This window comes from Dromiciops gliroides, chromosome 2, assembly GCF_019393635.1.
Source record: "Dromiciops gliroides isolate mDroGli1 chromosome 2, mDroGli1.pri, whole genome shotgun sequence".
NCBI classification, from domain to species: Eukaryota; Metazoa; Chordata; class Mammalia; order Microbiotheria; family Microbiotheriidae; genus Dromiciops; species Dromiciops gliroides.
Genome location: NC_057862.1, coordinates 52462855 through 52482945, shown reverse-complemented (window position 1 = coordinate 52482945; position 20091 = coordinate 52462855). Strand labels below are relative to the sequence as shown.

General features: G+C 42.6%; 1 protein-coding gene across 5 annotated transcripts in view; it reads left to right on the top strand.

Moving 5' to 3' along the window:
• Window positions 1-16689, top strand: part of MICU1 (mitochondrial calcium uptake 1) — a 238752-nt gene extending 222063 nt beyond the window's left edge. For all 5 annotated transcript variants that reach the window (XM_043987836.1, XM_043987835.1, XM_043987834.1 and 2 more), the window contains 2 exons: window positions 12512-12601; window positions 13969-16689. In XM_043987836.1, the coding sequence (XP_043843771.1) occupies window positions 12512-12601; window positions 13969-14129 (251 nt within the window). In that variant the 3' untranslated portion in view covers window positions 14130-16689. The remainder of the gene's footprint in view (window positions 1-12511; window positions 12602-13968) is intronic.
• Window positions 16690-20091: the final 3402 nt, after the last annotated feature.

The following is a 20091-nucleotide window of genomic DNA, read 5'->3' as shown; positions in this document are numbered from 1 at the left end:
CATACTTTCTTTTTAGTTTCTTTATTTTTCTTAGGGTTTTGTGTGTTTTCTTTCACAATATTACTAATATGAAAATATGTTTTGCATGACTACACATGTATAACCTCTATCAAATTGCTTCCCTTCTCAAGGAGGTGGGAGGGGAGGGGAGGGAAAGAGAAACAATTTGGAACTCAAAATTTTTTTAAAAGAATGTTAAAATTTGCTCTTACATGTAATTGGGGGGGGGGGGAAATACAATATTAAATTTTTTAAAATAAACTCTAAAGATTGATTCTAATTTAATTACAGGGGCCTAAATATATTGTGATTTAGTTAAATTATTTAAACACCCCAAAGGGGAAGAAAACATATTGTTCTGGGGATTTGTGTCTGACTTTCTGGCAAGTGTAAGATGTTGAGTAATAAATAAAACTACCATATCAATTTTAAAATGAAGACAAGGACAGCCACCATTTCACCATCATGCCATGGGAAAATGAGTGGAAAAATTATTAACTCACACACACACACACTCCAATACAAGTACCATTAATAGAAGAGAGTTGAGAATAGGATTGGCAAAGACACAGATGCCTCTTTGGGCATTGAGAAGAGTAAAAGCCTCTGAAAGGGTGATAAGAGCATTTGTGAAGGTATCAAAGTTCTGTGCAAACAGGACTTCATTAATTTTTTCTTCATCTTTTACCAACCTGTAGAGGTTTGGAGGCTCATCCCTGACATTTGGGAGGACACCTCGGTCTCTCTGCTTCCTTGTGCCCCATTTCTAGATGCTTTCTAGCTGTCTCTACCTGGGTGTCCTCTCACCTGCTTTTCTCAACACCCTCCCCCCACCCCTGTTTTTGGAGACGATGTCACCATTCTCCATCACTTGGGTTCAAAACCTGAGTCATCTTCAACTCTTCCCACTCCTTCATCTCCTATATCAAATCAGTTAGAAAGCCCAGCTTTTCTCCACCAGCCTCCATCTCTCATATCCACCTCTTTCTTCTTGTTCACATTGTCACCACCATAGTTCAAGCCCTCATTACCTAGACTATCATAATAGCCTCTCATAGCTCTCAACCTCCTATCAGTCCTTCACACCATTGGCAAAATAGTCTTACTAATGCCCAAATTACATCACCTCATTCTCCTACTCAGAAACCTTAATGTACCAGACACACCTTAGCCTCACAGTGAAGGTCCCAAGGCCAACTTACATTACCATAGTATTCTCCTTCTTTCAGTCTTTATTTCAAGTAAACTGGGCTCCTCAGTCTTCCCTGACCTAGCATTCCTACCTTTACAGACACCATTCCCCTAAACCTAGAACTGCCTCCCTTCACACCTCAGCCTTTGGAAAGATTTACTTCTCCTTCAAAGCTCACCCAGGATTCCCTTTTCCCTGTGAAACCTTGTCTCATTACTGTACCCCTTCCAGCTAGCAGTGGTTTCTCCTTTACTGAACCTCTCCTGTACAGTTAATGATTTTCCAACTTATAGTTGTATACACACACAAATGTGTGCATATACATACTTATATAATTTATGTGTGTGTATGTATAAATACGTATGTGTGTATACATGTATAGGGGCAACTAGGTGGCACAGTGGATAGCGCACTGGGCCTGAAGTCAAGAAGACCTGAGTTCAAGTCTGGCTGCAGATACTTACTAGCTATGTTACCCTGTGCAAGTCACTTAACCCTGTTTACCTCAGTTTCCTTGTCTATAAAATGAGCTGCAGAAAGAAATGGCAAACCACTCCTGTGTCTCTGCCAAGAAAACCCCAAATGGGGTCACAGAGTCAGACATGACTTAACTACAAAATTATTATGATTATTGTTATTAATAATAATAAGTGTCTGAGGTAGGATCACAATGTAAATCTTCCTGACTCCGAGTCCAGCACTTTACCCACTTAGGCCACCCAGCTACCTCCTAGCAACTGTAATGTTGCCATGACATTATCCCTTTTCTTGGGGAGCTTGGAATTTAGAAAAGAGATGAATGAGGTTCTGAGGAAGAGAACCTCTTCTTACTGTGACTGGAAATCCCTCCTCCTGCTCCTCCTCCCCGCCCTCATCACAACAGCCTCCTGAACTGCTGTGAATTGTAAAACCCTTGGTCCATGGGAGTTTTTATCATGATCAGGACTCTCCCCGGCAGGTCCTCGCCATGCCTAGAAGTGCATTTGCCCCTCACCCTCAAGCTTTGGAGGTCAGGGCCTCTCTTGTTTTTATCTCAGTCTAGTCGGGGCCCGGCTAGCAGAGGGCCTGCAGCACCAGTGTGTGCTGAATAATAAAAGCTTCCTGGCTGAAATGGAGCATCGTCGGCATTCCCGGTCACCCTCATGTAATCATAGGCTTGTCTGGCTCCTCACTTTGGGTTTTGTCATGTTGTTCTTCAGTCATGAAGGAGGGGGCTTTATAAATTCCAGGTATGTTATTATTTCATAATGAGCCAGAAGAGAGCTCTGTAGTGAGCATGCAACATGCAGGATGTCTGCACTTTGAAAGCCAGACCTTTTTTTTAAAAAATGAGCTGTGGTGATGGTTTTCAGCTTAAATTGATTTTTGAAATGCGACTGAGTTTCATCAAAATTCTCTCCAAGCCCCAGAAAATCAGAATCTCCTGGGAAGTGCTAAGTCGAGGAAAGCCAGCACCATTTGGGAAGCTTGGTCTGTCAGTCAGGGTCCAGCTGGTGGCCTTGGCCTGTTGGCTGTTGGCAGCACCATCACCCAGATGTAATAGACTAGCAGCTTGGTCCCCCTCCATTTGCTTTATCAGAGTCTAGCTTTGCAGCCACCCTGCTCCTCAAGGTTTCTGCATGTGTGTAACTGGATATCACTTTATTTTACTTCTTTACTTCTGGCAATGGCTACCCCTTTGTCTGACCACAGGGGCTCTGACCAGTTTATGCTAAGAGAACAATAATGTGTGTTTTTCTTAAGCTTTTGTTAGAATATTTACCACTATCAGGCTTATAGGAAGACAGCTCAAGTCCTTAAAAACATCATTAAACAGGCACCCAGTTTGAGGCTGGGGCCAGAGATGGGGGAGATGTCTCTGTTTTCCTTATCAAAGTCTTGCAGAATGGAAAACAGTTCTGAAATACGATCTTCCAACCCTCACTGTTATCATAAGAATGTCGGAAAGCTAGAGAAGAGCTCAAGTGTGTTGCAGAACCAGATGTTTATTATTCAGAATGTTATTCAGGGTGGAGTACCAGCCCTGGAGACAGGAAGACCTGAGTTCAAATACAGGCTCAAACACTTACTGGGCAAGTCACTTAATCCCGATTGCCTCTAGTTTAAAAGAAACGTTATTCAGAAAGGTTCAAATCCTGAGTTGGCTCTTGCTATATATAGTAGCATGAACCATTTTACAGATGAGAAAACAGGCCTTAAAGTGTTTGTAAGTGTCTGAAGTAGGATTCGATTGTGGTTAGAGGGGCAGCTAGGTAGTGCAGTGGATAGATCACTGGCCTTGGATTCAAGAGGACCTGAGTTCAAATCCAGCCTCAGGCACTTGATGCTTACTAGCTGTGGCAAATCACTTAACCCCATTGCCTTGCCCCCACCTCCCCCCCAAAAAAATCTAGTGGATAGAATGCTGGACTTGAAATTAGGAGGACCTGGGTTTAAATCCTGCTCAGACACTTAATGACTTCAAGGCCTGTATTCTCATCTATAAACTGGAGATAACAATAGCATCTATCTGTTGAGTGAAATGAGCAGAACCAAGAGAACATTATACATAGTATCAACACCATTGTGTGATGATCAACTGTGATAGACTTAGCTCTTAGCAATACAATGATACAAAACACTGTCAAAGGACTCATGATGGAAAATGTTCTCCACATTCAGAAAAAGAGTTCTGGAGTCTGAATGCAGGTCAAAGCACACGATTTAAGAAAAACAACAATAGCACCTGCCTTGCAGGGTGGATATGGATGTTCCCCATTGAGCTGTGAGATAGTAGATATAAATATATACAGATGAAATAGTGGATTGCTTGGAAAGCCTTAAAGTGCTGCATGTAGAGGACAAATGGGAAGGCAACCCTACAGGAGCATCTACATCTAAACAGAAAGGGAGCCAGATGTCAAAGGTGGGCAGAGCGCATGGGAGTGTCTGAGTAAGGCATTAGACAGGGCCAAGCTTGAGCAGCTCCTGCCTGCTCCCTTTGGTCAGGTGCCTGTGTGATGTCATTAGAGTACACTTCAGTTCTTCAGTCCAGTCCGTGTGCCGGAGGGACCTGCATGAGTCCCAGATTGAATTGTCTAATCTAGCATAGGAAAATGCCCAATAATAATCCATGTTATTTAACTCATTTTGCCCCTATTCCCAAAAGATTTTAATCTACCTCCCAACTTTCTTTAACCAAAAAAAAGGCTTGATTACTCACACATAGATTGAAGTACATTTTACTGAATAAAATCAGTGAAAAGAACAGTACTGGACATAGGGAGGGGTCAGTGGGGAGGGAGGCGCTGCTAAGGAGGTCTGCCATAGAAACTAGAGTGAAAATTAAATCTCCTGGATTGGCTTTAAGATTCTCAAGCAATGATCCACTTCCCCCAGTAAGCTCTGAAATCTCAGCTTCCCTCACCCATCTTCTGACTGGTTATTTCCCAGATGTGCCCTAAGAGTAGTGGATTTGCCACTCACATATTCTGCTCTCTTGAGCAGTCTCCATCTTGGCTTACCATATTTGCCTCCTGCCATCTAGCTAAAACTGAAGCAGCTGCCACTAGACTGCCCAGCGTTCTTACAGCCAGAGGGTGTAGGAAGCTCTGCTGGATACCTGACCGACTGCTTACTGGGGATTCCGAGGTCAGGCGTTGTCTTCCCCCAGAGACCAAAATATATATACCAGTTGCCCCCACCTTCTTCCTTGCCTCATGCGTCTGATGGTTTTCCCTTAAAGTAAGTGACCTTAAAAATGTAACATTAAAAGATACCTTTAGCACCTGCCCTTAGGTTAACTGCCCTCAGCACTTCATCGCCATCTTTCCTTTCCCCAGGCATCTAGAAAGGGCAGGAAAATGAAGGGAAAATACCAAAACACCTTCAGCTCGCTTCTGAAGGGCTGCTGCTACCATGTGTTATATTTGGAAAAGGACAGAGTGATCTTTCAGGTGGTGATTTTCCCTTCATCCTTCCAGGACAAGAATTATTTTGTTTTAAATAGGATTTTTACCCGACCTGCTTCAAAAAAGTTTTGGGGGTGAGGGGTGAGATCTAAAAACCAGAGAATGGCCAGAAAACCCATCAAAGGGTTGACCTCCCTACATCTTGGCATTCACCTTGGCAGTCGCCAAGGCTGCTTTTGATTTTCCCCACTGCAGTCTGCTAAGTCACAAGGCTGCACACAGTTCAGGCTGTAACTCTACCCAAGCATCTCTCCTTTCCAAGCACCTCCACATCCAGAGGAGACAGGCAGCTCCAATCTGGGCCATGCCCAGCACAAGCCCATTTTTTACCTTTAAAGTGGTTACAGCGAAATCCTCGGTACTGACCTTTCCGTCTTACTGCTTTCAGAAAGCCATTGACATTGACAGCCATTCTTGACATTTCTGGTGTGGACACCAGAGGCATGCCTGATATCCTCCTCTGGCAAAGGCTGCCAAGTTCAGGAAATGATACCCAGTTCAGCCATTCCACCTACCCACTTGTCCCTGCCATCCCACACAGTACATTTGCAAATTTCCCTTTCCTTTTTTTCTCAGTTCTTTCAGGCACCTGAAGTAGAAAAAGCTCTCCAATCAGAAGGCCTGAGTTGTATGGTTCCCAAATGGCTTTGGACATAACCTTCAGTCACATGGGACTTCATACCTCTCTCCCCTTTTAGTGTTGTATTTGAAGAGTATTGGGCCCAGACTTTGGAAACCTTGTCATGAATTACCAGATTTTTCCAGGAAGGGGAAAATATTCATAAGACACTGTGATAAGATGCCAAATATTTGCAGAATTCATTGAATACTCAGGAGCATTGAGATGTAATATAGTGTGAGATAATGAAAATGAGTGAGCATAATTTCCTTCTGACCTAGAATGCCATGGAAGTATTGGGAGGGGAGCTAAGCAGAGTTGATAAAATGGGGGCTTGTGGTTAAATTGGATTTCCAGACACGACTGCTGAGGCCAAAAGGATTGGAGCCTTCAGTTCTCCCGAGTAGGAGCTCTCTGCCCCCCATCACACACACACACACCATAATCATTGTCTTTGTTCATGCTACTCTTCCTACATTGCCTCTTCTTCCCTCATTCCCCCCAGTCTCACTCATGATTCCATTCCTGTGCCTTTCTATGAAATCCAATTCAGGTTCTCCCTGATTCCTTTAACCTTCAGTAATCACCAAGTACACTTATTTCACTTCATTATGCTGTTGTGTCAGGTGTGTTAAAGGCCTTCCTGTATGCTCAAAGCCATTCTTCTGCTACTTCCACATTGCCCAGAGTGCCTCTTAAAGAGTGGGCACACAATAGGTACTCTGAGTCTCTCAGACAATCTGCCATTTTGTACCACAACCTTATAATCATTCAGGAAGTACTTCTGGAAATGTGCTTATCACAAAGGGTAGGACTCATAGCCCTGAGACCCCTTCCAATCCTGATAGTCTCTGTTTGATTTTTTTATTGGGCACTGCTTATTCTATTTGGCCCCCCAGGAGAAGAACTAAGACCACTGGGTAGAATTTATAGGAAGATAGAATTTGGCCCCAATTCAAGGAAGAATTTCTTAACAATTTAAGCTTTCCAAAAATAGAATGAATTGCCTTGGTAGATACTGAGCACCTCTCACTTGTGGGGCCAGTTTAAGTAAAAGCTGGGTGACCATTCATCAGGCAGGATGTAGAGAAAGGCTTCTTAAACTTAAGAAGCTTTGATGTAGATGATGGAAGAAAACTTAGGACCAGCTGCTGGTTGAGCTCTTGGCTGGTGCTGTCATCCCACTAACTTAGAGCCTTGCTAACTTACTCCTCAGCTATTTAAATGTTTATTTTCACCCACTATGAATCACATCCTGAGAGCTGATCTGAGAAGCTGATCCTTGAAGGGCACAGGAATAAGGCCTTCACTTACCAAAATCTGCCATGGCAGGTTCCCCTTCCCTGAATTCAGAATAATGCTTGAGTGTTCTACTCTTTAAGTGGCCTATTATCTCCAGTTCATCTCCGAAGAGAACCCCTTAGTGACACTGACATTATTCAGAAGCTTCCAGGGTGAGGCCTTTACCAAGTTTGAGGTTTGATTTTATTTTATTCCAGACAGTGTCAGAGAGTCAGGCAAGTCAGAATCAGCAGTGCATGCCACAGTAGAAAGAACAAGGGACTGCAAGTGGGAGAGCCTGAGTTCATGATCTTCTGCCACTGGTTCATTTTGTGACCTTGAACAAGTCACCTCCTGTTGGCCCATCTCTGAAATGGCAGATTGGCCCAGATGTTCTCTTCCAGAGCGTCTCTGAGACTCAGCGTGTGGAACAGTTCTAAAAGAGAAAGAACTGTGTGAACAGAAATGAGACAAAGAGATGTGGCCATGAAGAGCATGGGGATCAATGTGAAATGATAAAGAAAGGCAGGGGATGGATTAATGACGAATCAACAATGACCAGGAAAGAAGATGGCCTGACTAACACAAGTGTTCCAGGCCACTTGCTAGGCATATCCTTATAATGGAGAAAGCTCCTTCGGCAGGAGCCCACAGCATGATGAAAAACATGCCTATAGAGTATCCAGTTACCTTTGCTCTCATTCTTTCTTCAGGAGAGGAATTTTATAATCTTGATCAGGTTTCCCTACACAAAAGGAAATATGCTGACCTGCTGGCAATGTTCCGGTCTACTTGGCAGTTATGGCTCTCATTCAAAATTTACACTCCAATTCTGTGAATATAGTTAGCAGGACATATTCAGCAGGTCGATTCATGGGGCCTAATCCATGAGCCGAAAAAAATCACATTCCTTGGCAGTGCAGCAATCTCTGGATTCCCTAAGGCTCAGACAGGAATATCGGACTTGATATTTTCCACCCTATTCTAAAGCATGCTGGACGCTCGCTCATCCAAGCCTGTAGCCCTACAGGGGATTAATGGTGGCCGATGGAAGCAGTGTAAAGATGGAAACATTGAAATACAGACCACCCTGCAAGGCCTGCACCAAAACAAGTATCTAATGATTCCAAGACAAAGGATGATGCTCTCAAATACTGAATCCTCAGGAGTTATTACTGAGGGCACATCTCTGAACTATTTCTCCCAAACTCCCATGCATGTTTAACACCATTCTGCTTGAACATAGAGTAGGAAGCTTGGTGGAAATGGGCAAAACCTCTCTTGCTAGGATCTATTGGACCCCTATCCTATTATCTTCCCTAGTTCCAGAAATAGCATCTGGATAGAAGGGCTGGGGAAGGGGGAAACCTGCAAGTTCTCACTTTGTTTCCAGGCAGCCATGACTGCCTCCCATGCTCTTCCCCTGCCACTCTCTCCTGACTTCCAGTCCTTGTTGTACACAGCTGCCAAAATCATGATCTGTTCAGACACCGTCTTTGTCACATGACTACCTCGCTCATTGTCTTGGCTTAACCTGAAGACTGATCTGCCTGCTCACTCACTGTACCCCACTTTCAGCTCTCAGTGCTTCTCATAATGTGCCCCACTATCTAGGCTCCAAACAAGCCGAACCGCCTGCCATGCCCAGCAGAGAATTTCCGAATTCCCATCTCCACCCATTTTTACTTCTGACTGCCTTCAAAACTTTCAAATTGCACCTTCTTCAAAATAACTTTCCCAGATAAATCTCATTCCACAAGAATTACACAGATTTGCAGTACTTGCCCCAGCTGTTAATGTATTTCTGATCATTGTACTCCTGCTGGCATAGCTGTAAACTGGTCCAACCATTCTGGGAAATGCCAAAAAAACCTTTCTGCATACCCTTCAATCCAGCCATACTACTACTACATCTCTCCCACACAGAGATCCAAGAATGAGGGGAAAGAGCCATGTATACAAAAATATTTATAGCAGCTCTTATTGTTATGGCAGAGAATTGAAAATTAAAGGGATGTCCATCAACTGGGGAATGAACAAATTAGGATATATGAATGTGATGGCATACTGTTGTGCTGTAAAAAATGATGAAGAGATTGTACATATATAACCTATATCATTGGGAAGGAGAAAGGGTGGGGAAAAAAATTTGGAACTAAAAATCCTATAAAACAAATGTTGAAAACTATCCTCATATGTAACTGGAAAATAATAAAACACTTTTATTTTTAAAAAATGATGAAGAGGTTGGTTTCAGAGAAACCTGAGAGGACTTGCATAAACTGAAACAAAGTAAAATGAGCAGAACCAGGAAAACGAACAGTTTATGCAGTTTTTATTGTATTAGCAAGATTTACAATATTATCTAAACAATCAACTTTGAAAGACTCTAATCGACACAGTGGCTAACCACAATTCCAGAGGACACATGATTAAACATACTATCCAAATAGAGAGAAGATAGACTCAGGGCAGATTGAAGCATATTTTTTTCTTTTTCTTCAGTTTTTTTTTCTTTTTTTTCTTGTCTTTTTTTTCTTTTTGGACACAGCTAATGTGGAGATTTGTTTTGCATGACCATACATATTTGTAATCGATTTTGGTTTTTTACCTTCTCAATGGAGAGGAGAGAGGGAGATTAGAGGGAGAAAATAAAACAAAATTTAATTCTATATGTATATATGTATACACACAAGCACATAATTAATTTTGCTCTCATTTTGCACGTATGTCTTTTGGTTTTTGCAATTACTTATTGTAGGAGTAGGGGGTTTTATTTATCTGTGTCTTTGATGGCATCTCTTAGCATCTAGAACTGAGCTAGACACAAAACAGGTATTCAGTAAGTCTTTATAATAAGCTGGCTGTCTTCACTGGCAAGTAAATTAAGATCACTGAGGTCCAGGATAACAGTTGTATCTCTCAGGGCCCTGAATGAGGATCTGCAGGATTCTGGACAGTGTTCCCTAAGGACACTTGTAAGGTCTTAAAGCCACAGCTACCAGATTGTGAGCTCCTGAAGGCCAAGGACCATGCCTTACTTAATTTGCCATCTCACTTCAGTGCAGGGCTTATTACATCATTTTGTTGTTGTTTTGTTGAATGAGTAAATGAATGAAGCAAACTGGAAGGCACTTTAAGGATTATCTAGTTCAACCCCCTATAATTTTGTATATGAAAAAACCTGAAGGACAGGCTCTTACTGGTGCCACTAGACTAATGGCAAAACTCAGATGATAATCCAAGTCTCTCCCAGTTTGTTACTCTTCCCACCATACCAGGTTGCCTGTGGAGTGTTAGAATATTTCTTTCTCTTGGTTTTATTGAGCACCATAATAGTTAAGTGGACTGACAGAGATTCAGGGAGAGATTGGGTGAAAAATAGGAGCGGGGAAGATGGTAGCAGGAAATAGAATAGGTAGAAAAGAAGACCATACTGACCCCTGATTTTATATTCACATTACCATTGGTGCTTTCTGATGAAACTCATCCAATATTTACTAGCGAGGATTTCTTTGCTGATTGATTCATGGCTTAAAACTGACCCTTTTTCCCTCTGGGCTTTGTAGTCCTCAGTTCAGTAATTTGTGTGTGCATTGCTGTCTACGATAAGCAGTGGTGGTGATATGTAGGTTACTATAAAGGTGTGCAGAATAAGCCTTGAGATGTGGGTGCTGCAGAAAAGACTTCTCATCCAACAGAGCAAGATTAGAAAAGAAAAAAAGAGCTGGTGCAGAGCAGTGGCCGGGGAGGGATGCAGTGACAGGGTCCTTGTTTTTTTCCCTTGTCTAAGAAGTTTGAAAACATTTAGTTTCACTTGTGGCTTAACACTCCAGTGATAGATTCAAGCCTTTCCAAAACTAAATAGCTTTCAAATTTGGCATGACCGGGATTATTGTTTCAAGTTTATTTTAAACCAAATTGTCCTTAGTTATAGCTAATATATTGCTCTTTTTTACCCATTACTACAAAGAAAGGAAAAGACCTCGCTTCATATAACAGAAGAGAGGTCTTTTTTTTTGCTCATTTGCTGGTTGGTTTTAAACTTGATTTTGAGGGGCAGCTAGGTGGCACAGTGGATAAAGCACCAACCCTGGATTCAGGAGGACCTGAGTTCAAATGTGGCCTCAGACACTTGACACTTACTAGCTGTGTGACCCTGGGCAAGTCACTTAACCCTCATTGCCCTGCCCCCCCCAAAAAAAACACACCAAACAAACAAACAAAAAAAAAAAACAACTTGATTTTGAGCAATTAGGTTTCCCTATCAGGAGATACCTTTGAAAGAGATTGCTCAAGTATCAGGCATCATTGACAAATTATGGTGTATGCCCCAACCTCTCACTTCTGTCAACCAACATAAGAGACTTGAGTACAGGTTTCAGGCTAGGAAGGTTCACCCAAATTGTAGTTTTCTTTCTTTCTTTCTTTCTTTCTTTCTTTCTTTTGTGAGACAATTGGGGTTAAATGACTTGCGTAGGGTCACACAGCTAGTGATTGTTAAGTGTCTGAAGTCGGATTTGAACTCAGGTCCTCCTGAATCCAGGGCTGGTGCTCTATCCACTGTGCCACCTAGCTGCCCCTTAAATTGTAGGGTTTTTTTTGTTTTTTTAGTGAGGCAGTTGGGGTTAAGTGACTTGCCCAGGGTCACACAACTAGTAAGTGTAAATTGTAGTTTTCTTAATCAGGGTTTAAATCTTGGTAGAAGCTTGGTGGCCAACGATTTGAACCCCCACCTACAAAAGTAAAGAAAATCAAGGTTATATCCTAAGAACTGGAAGGGGATAATACTAAAGAAGGGGGAAAGAAAGGAGTATATACTGTGGGGGTGGGATCCTGAGCCATCCTTGAGAGCCTGCAACCTACTACAGCTATAGAGTTTGGACACATGGCAGCACTGGCCTTGGAGAGAAGGGAGATAATTCAGGCTTTGCTGGTGTGGCTCCAAGCCAACAAATCATAAACTGTCCACTTTTTATGTCAGCCTTTTGAAGGAGAGTTAGCATCTGGATGGTTAGGGAGCATCCAGAAATCAGAATCCACTTCCTGTATCTATTCTACCTATGAGGAATGTAATTCTATCTATGAACAATTCTATCTTTAAGGAGATTCTGTCTAGAGAATACATCTATTTTATAAGGAAAAATTTGCAATCAGCTGCTTACTTTTCAATGCCAATGAAAAACTAACCTCCCCAAAGGTATCGTTTTGCAGCTTTTTCCTCTGGCTAAAAAGGGCCCAAGGATGGATCCCACATACAGAGTTGGAAGAGACCTTAGAAGACAGATAAGAGAATGGAGGTCTAGCAACATTATGAGACTTGTCCCTAATCGAAGTTTTGACTAATATTTTTGGAATGGTTCAGTATCACAAGGTTAATGAATATCAGACCCCAAATTTAGCACTTTCCCATGGACTTTGACTGGTTGCTGAGCTGTGTCAGTACAATGTGACTTTTTTCTCTTTCAGCGACCATGCAACAGGTAGCCAAGACTGTGGCTAAAGTGGAACTCTCGGACCATGTGTGTGATGTAGTGTTTGCACTCTTTGACTGTGATGGTGAGTAGGGCCCTTTGACTTTGGTGGGAAAAGCATCTCCTTAATGATGGTGTAGCATACATTGTTTATGAGGTCATGGTGTCTGCTTCTAAGCCAAGACTTTACTTCTGGAGAGAGAATAGGGGAAAATATGATATACATCTCTCTACTTTTTGGCATGGGAGCACCATATTTGATAACATGGGAGATAGGCCAGGTTTTTGGCAGTATTTCTAGAGTAAGACATTGTTAGAAGACATGGCCTTCTTTTTTTGTTAAAGCAACATCCAGTTTTTAGCCAAAATGATTCTGGTAATAGAATGATAGCCATCTATTTGACTGTCTTGGGTGGAGGGGGAAAACTTGATCAAATGAAGGTTTTCAAAACTAAATCAGGGGCAGCTAGGTGGCGCAGTGGATAGAGTACCGGCCCTGGAGTCAGGAGTTCCTGAGTTCAAATCCGGCCTCAGACACTTAACACTTACTAGCTGTGTGACCCTGGGCAAGTCACTTAACCCCCATTGCCTCACTTAAAAAAAAAAAAAAACTAAACTAAACTAAATCAGAGATGCATAATGAAGCCATTATCAGAAGTGGCTGACAGTTCCCAGGAACTCTTGACCTGTGTGTTGTACAGTTTTGTAATGCAGGAGGTCTATAGAGACCAATCAGAGAAATCCAAAGTAGAGTTCGTACTCAAAGTAAACTCGAGATCTTGGCCAATCCAATTCATGAGGGAGCACATCCTTTGGGATGGCAGATACTATTTCTCTTTGAATCTGAAACTCCAAAAATGAATTCAGGGCCTCAGAAGTCTTGCCCTGACCAAGAAAAACAAATCAAATTTCCAGCATGTACCAGGGCTTCCCTTCATAGATCCTGGAGTTAGTCTAATCCTGAACCATGGTGGGATTGATTCTAGAGGACTAACACTATGAACAAGGACGCCAACTTGACTTTGAAGTCTGAGCCCTAGACCTGTGGGGCACAGCAAAAAAAACCTACTGCCATTGAATGAAGGGGCCAGAACTTTCTACCCAAGAAACCCAGCCCTTGCCTAGGGCCTCTTTCAGCCCCAAAATGCTAGGACTTTGAAGTACAAAATCAAAGAACATTACCCCTTTAAGGACCCAAGAGATTATCTACTTTAACCACACTACTGGACAGATTAGGAAAATGAAACTTAGTGCTAAATAGGCTGGGGAGAATCGACACTCAGAGCTTTCATCTTGGTTTCCAGGGTCAGTTACAGTTAGAAACACGAAGGGTGACATCACTGGGTATTTCCAGGTAACCCGGCAGCTACCCCAGCCCCACCACCCCTGTGGCCATGAGATTTCCTGTTCTGGGAGCCTCCTGTAATGCTGTCTGTGCTTCTCTCCCTCCAGGCAATGGGGAGCTGAGCAACAAGGAGTTTGTCTCCATCATGAAACAGCGGCTCATGAGAGGCCTGGAGAAGCCCAAGGACATGGGCTTCACCCGGCTCATGAGGGCCATGTGGAAGTGTGCCCAGGAGACCGCCTGGGACTTTGCCCTTCCCAGACAGTGACCCAGAGCATCCGGAGGGCACGGACTGCCCAGGCAGTCTGATGGGGGTCGGGGAAGGCCGGCCTGGCACCCCAGAGGGCAGAACCCCATCCGCCCCGCCAGCCACGTTTCTCCCCTTTTTCCAGGGCTTCACCCACACAAGGAGTTCTCTTTCTGCCTCCTTCACTATCCACCTCCCCAGCCTGGCCTTTCAGAAAACCCTGCAGTGTCCATGTAGCCGCCTCCTCCTCTGTGTCCCGTAATCAAGAGTTTGACAAATGTAGGCGACGGAGGGCAGCAGTGAAAGGCTGAGGAAGCTCCCCCAGAGGAAACGTTCTAGCCTCCCTTTCCTTCCCGTGTTGCTTTTTCCTTAACGATATTTTTTGAAGGAAGTTACTTGCTTTTCCCCTCACTTATTTTTTTTAAGAGAACTCCATATTGGGAGAAATTCTGGACAGCAGTGACCAGTAGTAATGAAGGAAGCTTGGTCACTGCTAAAGGGTTTGACCAGAAGAACTTGCTTCATATGCTCCAGACTGGCTCTCTCTCCAGCTTGCTCTGAAGAAGTAATGTTCACCAAGAGGAAAAATGCAGTGCCCCTGAGCTCCTGATCTGTAACCAAGAATGAATGGAGAGCGCTGGCCTTCCCTCCCGGGCTTCTCAGGAAGAGTCAGCAATGATGCGTGACTTAACGAGCAAAATCAGTTGTCTGTCTCCTCTCTGCTGCGCCACTTCTGATTATTGTCCCATAGGGAGCTGTCTGTGGATGTGGCTTCTCCAGGACAGAGGCCTCAGTCAGAATCCATATCTGTCCTCAGTCTTAAACACTTAACACTTGTAAAATACCATTTTAATTATACCAGTTTGCAATGAATTTTACAAGAGCTCTTGTTGCTTCCTTTATCCCCACCCATGCTTCACCAGCTCTGAGTCCCCTGCTGGTAATAGGTGTTGAGTGACTGACAGAAAACAGTGGGGGGGGGGGGGTGAGCACAGTGTGTCAAGCAAGGGCAGTTGGTCTGGAAGCCCAAACCTAGACTCCAGCACAGCCACAGCCTCCCCACCAGCTCTGTGACTGAGGCCTGGGGTTTTTAGCCCCTTGGGAATCTATAAATAGATTTCTGGAGGGTCAGTGAACTTGGATGGGGGAAAAATGACCTTTATTTTCACTACCCATTAAAGAAATGAATAGTTTCCTTCAGTGACTTAGAAACATGATTTTGAGAAGGGCTCCAGAGGCTTCACCAGACTGCCAAAGGAGTCTGTGAGAACCTCTGCTTTGGACAAATCTTTTCACCTCTAAATGAGGGGATTGAACTAAATCTGCCTCTGAGATTCCTTCTAGCTCTGAAGTTCTGTGATTCTGTCATCCATTGGGATGCCTTCAGCTTCCATAGAACCTCCACTGAGTTGACCCTTGCAGCCATGTATGATGGTCTATGGATATAGGCCTTGTATGTATGAGCCAGAAGTATAATGTGTAGGACAACCAGAGTATCCCAATCTGTGTTTCCCTTTGACCAGCCTACTACTGAGGCTGGAGAAGATTATGGCATTAAGGCAAAAGATTTCCCTACTCCAGGAGGGGAAAGAATTAGGTGTTAAACAAAAGATGAGAAGGCAAGAACCTTCTGTTCCTTCTCTTGCGGAGCTAACGCCACCATATGGCCACCACTCCATACATTCTATTTCCTAGTCCCTAAAGCAGAAGTAAAATGAAAAAGGGTATGAGGACAAATTGAAAAGGCTGGAAGGACGAAGGCAGAAATCAGATCATAGGATCATGTATAGAGAAAGGAACTTGGGTGTCATCTAATCTAAGCCCCTCGTTGTACATATAGCTAAGGAAACTGAAGCCCAGGGAGATTATGTTTGTGACTGGCCGCTGTCGATAGGGTAAAAATAGTAGTACCAAAGTTTCCCTACAAATCAGTCATGTCTGGCTTTCCATGATCCCCTTTGTGTTTATTTGGCCGGGGGGGGGGGGGCAGTTGGCAGAGATACTGGAGTGGTTTGCCCTTTCCTTCTCCAGCTCATTTTACAGATAAGGAAAATGGGGCAAATAGGGTTAAGTGACTTGTCTAGGGTCACATAGCCACTAAGTGTCTGAGACTGGATTTGAATTCAAGCCTTCCTGACTCTGGGTCTGGCACTCTATCCACTGCACCATCTAGCTGCCTGCATAACTTTAGACTTAAACAAAACAATTCATTTGTAGGAATATCAACTGATATAATAGAGGAGACTAGTGGAAGGAGCGAGACTAGATTCTGCTAAATCAAAAATTGTGCTTCAAAGCAGTAACCAAAATTACACGGTACTAAATTTCCAACATTAAAAAGTGGAACGTGCCACACAAAAAATGAGAAATCGTGCCCATGGGCCTCAGGTTCAAGAGCCGTTCACTGCTTCACTCAAGAAGCATATATTAAGCACCAACGTTGTGCCCGGCCCTGTGCCATGGGGCTCTGATAGATACCGGGACAAACAGGTCCTTCTTTCCTCAAGAAGCTCACCTTCTATGGAGGAATTGTGTCCACAGAGAAGAAAGTAAATGTACAAAGTCATGGCGGGGAGAGCACTAACAACTGAGGGGTCTGGAAGGACCTTACAGAGGAAATGGCAACCACATTGAGCCTTGAAGGAAGATGGGGAGTCCAAGAGGCAGTAAGGCCAAAGTCAAACTACTGAGAAAGGACGCTTTCTTGGCCCTGACTTTTGGGAAAAGCGGAAAACAGACCAGTTAAAAAAACAGGTTCGGATCAGCAACTATCTATCACCTTACAACACAACAAATTCCAAATAAAATACGTTGTCTAAATATAAATGTCACTATTGTAAAAATTAGAGAATAAGTTATAGAACAGTAAAGGATGGAGAAGAATGTATAACCTGACAAGGAATAGAAAATATTATAAACAGCCAAATAGGCAATTAAAATGTAAAAACTTTTTCGTGAATAAAATCAATAGAGCTAGAATCATAAGAAAAGATATGGATAGAGAAAAATGTCATTCAATACTGATGAAAGAGAGAGAGCCAAAATCTATAAGAAAATTATATAAATATATTTTGAAAGCCATCCTCCAAAAGATAAGTGGTCAAAAGAGGTAGAAGTAATTTTCATAAGAAGAAATAGTCTATTAATAACCACCTGAAAATATGTTCAATATCACTACTAATTAGAAAAGTGTAAATTAAAATAGTCCTGAGATATCACCTCATACCCATAAAACTAGCAAAGATGCTAAAAGATGGCAAAACTGGTTGGAACATCTGTGGGTAAACAGGCACAATAATTCACTGCTGATAGAGCTGTAAATTGGCTTAGCTGTTCTGGAAAATAAATTGGGATTATGAAAGAAAACTTCCTAAATTATTCATACTCTAAGATCCAGGGACTGTTCCCAGGACTATAGCCCACGGAGATTACTGGCTGCAAGAAAAGACCCATAGGTTCAAAAATGTTCAATGCAGCATTATTTATGTTAACAAAAATGCTGGAAACAAAATATATACCCAATATTTGGGAACTGGCTGGACAAATTATGGCATGCGATGGATTATTGCTGCACCATAAAGAAAGATGAAATTAAAGAAAGCAAAGCCAAGAGAACAATATAAGGACATTATAACGTAAACCAAGCTGCAATAAAGGCAACACAATTATGGTAAAATACAATGCCAGATGTTAATACCGTGCTGCCAAAGTTAACCCCTTTTATGTTAACCATCAATAAGCTGTTTTAGGAAGAATGTCTTTTTTAAGAAGGTTTATTTGGGTATTTGTGGGAAAGTCTGTTGTCAGCACAATGTTTTATTTTAATGAAAACCAAGAGTAGGGTCAGATTGAATTCTGCAGAACCATGAAGAAGATGTGGGCTGATGTGCCAAACATTTATTCAATAAATATTTATCAAGTCTCTATCACACTCAAGGTTGCATGCTGAACACTTTGGAGTTTACAAAGAAGAATGAACAAGGGCTTGGGGGTGGGGTGCCCTGTTTCCTGTAGAATAAATGACAGCCTCCTTAGCCCAAGAGGTCAAAATAAATGAATGAATGAATGAATGAATGAATGAATGAATGAATGAATGAATGGATGGATGGATGGATGGATGGATGAATGAATGATTAAAGGAATAAATAAATAAATGAGGGGGGCTGTGCAAGGTCACCAGCTTCAGTCTCTCCTCCAGACCCATCTGGGTCCAGTGGCAAGATATACACCAGGATGGCTGGAGATGGCCCCCAAAATGTCCTGTATGGGGAACATGAAAGTGGCCAGTTTGACTGGAATATGTAGTTCACAAAAAACAAGAATATGAAACAAAGTGGAAAGGCAGGCCAGAGTCAGGTAAGACAAGCTTCAGGAGGTCAAGTCCAAGAGCATAGCCCTGGTTTATGCCAGTCATTTGGTGGTGGTGGTGGTGCAAATTCTCTCCTCTCCAGACCCTCCCTCACTCATTGAGAAGGGCAGCAATATGATACCCATGATACATGTGAAATCGGGTAATGCATATTTCCATATTAAATGTTATGGGCCCAGAGCACCCCAGAAGTTCTCTGGGGTACATCAAAGAACCTTCTCCTTGAGAAACCACACCAAAGGACAGACACACCTAAAGAGTTAAGTGGCACTGGATCGAGACTGAGTTAGCTCAGGACCACCACCCTTCATTCCAGTCTCCCTCACTCCTGAGGAGATAAGATTAGGTGTGGCTGCTGCCTTTGTGGCCTGAGGAGCAGAGAGATGGCTGGAGAGATTCGCAGCCACCCCTCACCCAACTCCTCCAGCCACCACCAGTGGGGGATGCTCCTCCCTCAATAAGGGAACTTTGCACAGTCAGATGATCACCCCCATCAGTTCTCTATAAAAGTATCTGCCTGTCTCCTGCTCGAGGAAATTGGTATCTCAGAGCCACACTCTGTGCCATGCCTTCTCCCCATGAGAAAAAGTCCAAGGATTTCTCTCTTGGTTTCCCTTCCCCAGCCCCTAAATAAACTATTATCTTTTTCTATTGGATTTTTGTGCAAGAGGGTGTAATTCTTTAAAGAGGAATTCCTAAGGACCCCAAACCCCTACCCCTATCCCAAACTCCCTACCCTATTTCCCCACAACATTAACCATGTTGTTTTTTTTTTATTTTAAAAAGGCAAGAAAAATTAAGTGAAAGAAAACATGCTTCAATCAATCATCCTTAACATGGTGGCCATGAGCCAATCAGTGCCCAGGGCCCCTACTCGTTCACACCCCAACTAGAAAGCGTCATCAGGGTCAGAGCAAAGGCCCCAGTTCTGGGTCAGCAGAGATGCCTTTATCTTCTGTAATAGGGGTTGTTCATGGGCCATAAGAACATCTGTAGATAGATTTGAAGGGTCAATATTATTTGATGAACTGTGAATGACAACTATTTTCAGCAATACAATGATCTAAGACAATCCCACAGGACTAATGATGAAACATGCTATCTACCTTCAAAGAAAGAACTGATATTGATTGAACACAGACTGAAGCACGCTATTTTTCACTTTCGTTGTTTTTCTTTTATTCAAGTTTTCTTGTACAAAACAACTAATGTGTTAATGTTTTACATAATTGCACATGTATAACCCATAATCTGATTGCTTACCACCTCAGGAAGGGGAGAAGAAAGGGAGGGAAGGAAGGATGAAATTTGGAATTCAAAATTATAAATAAAAATGTTTATTTTTTAAAAGAATGCTATAATAAGAAGAGAAACAAAGTAGATACCCCTGATTTGGGAAAGGCTAAATAGTGGCCCATGAATGTAATGAAATATTACCGTGCTGTAAGAAATGATGTGTGATAAATACAGAAAAGCATGGAGAGATCTACATGAACTAATGCAGGGTAAACTAAGCAGAGCCAAGAAAATATACACAAGGACCACAACAATGTAAACAGATTTTTTGGTAAAGCACTTAGCACATAGTAGGAGCTTAACAAATGTTTATTCTAT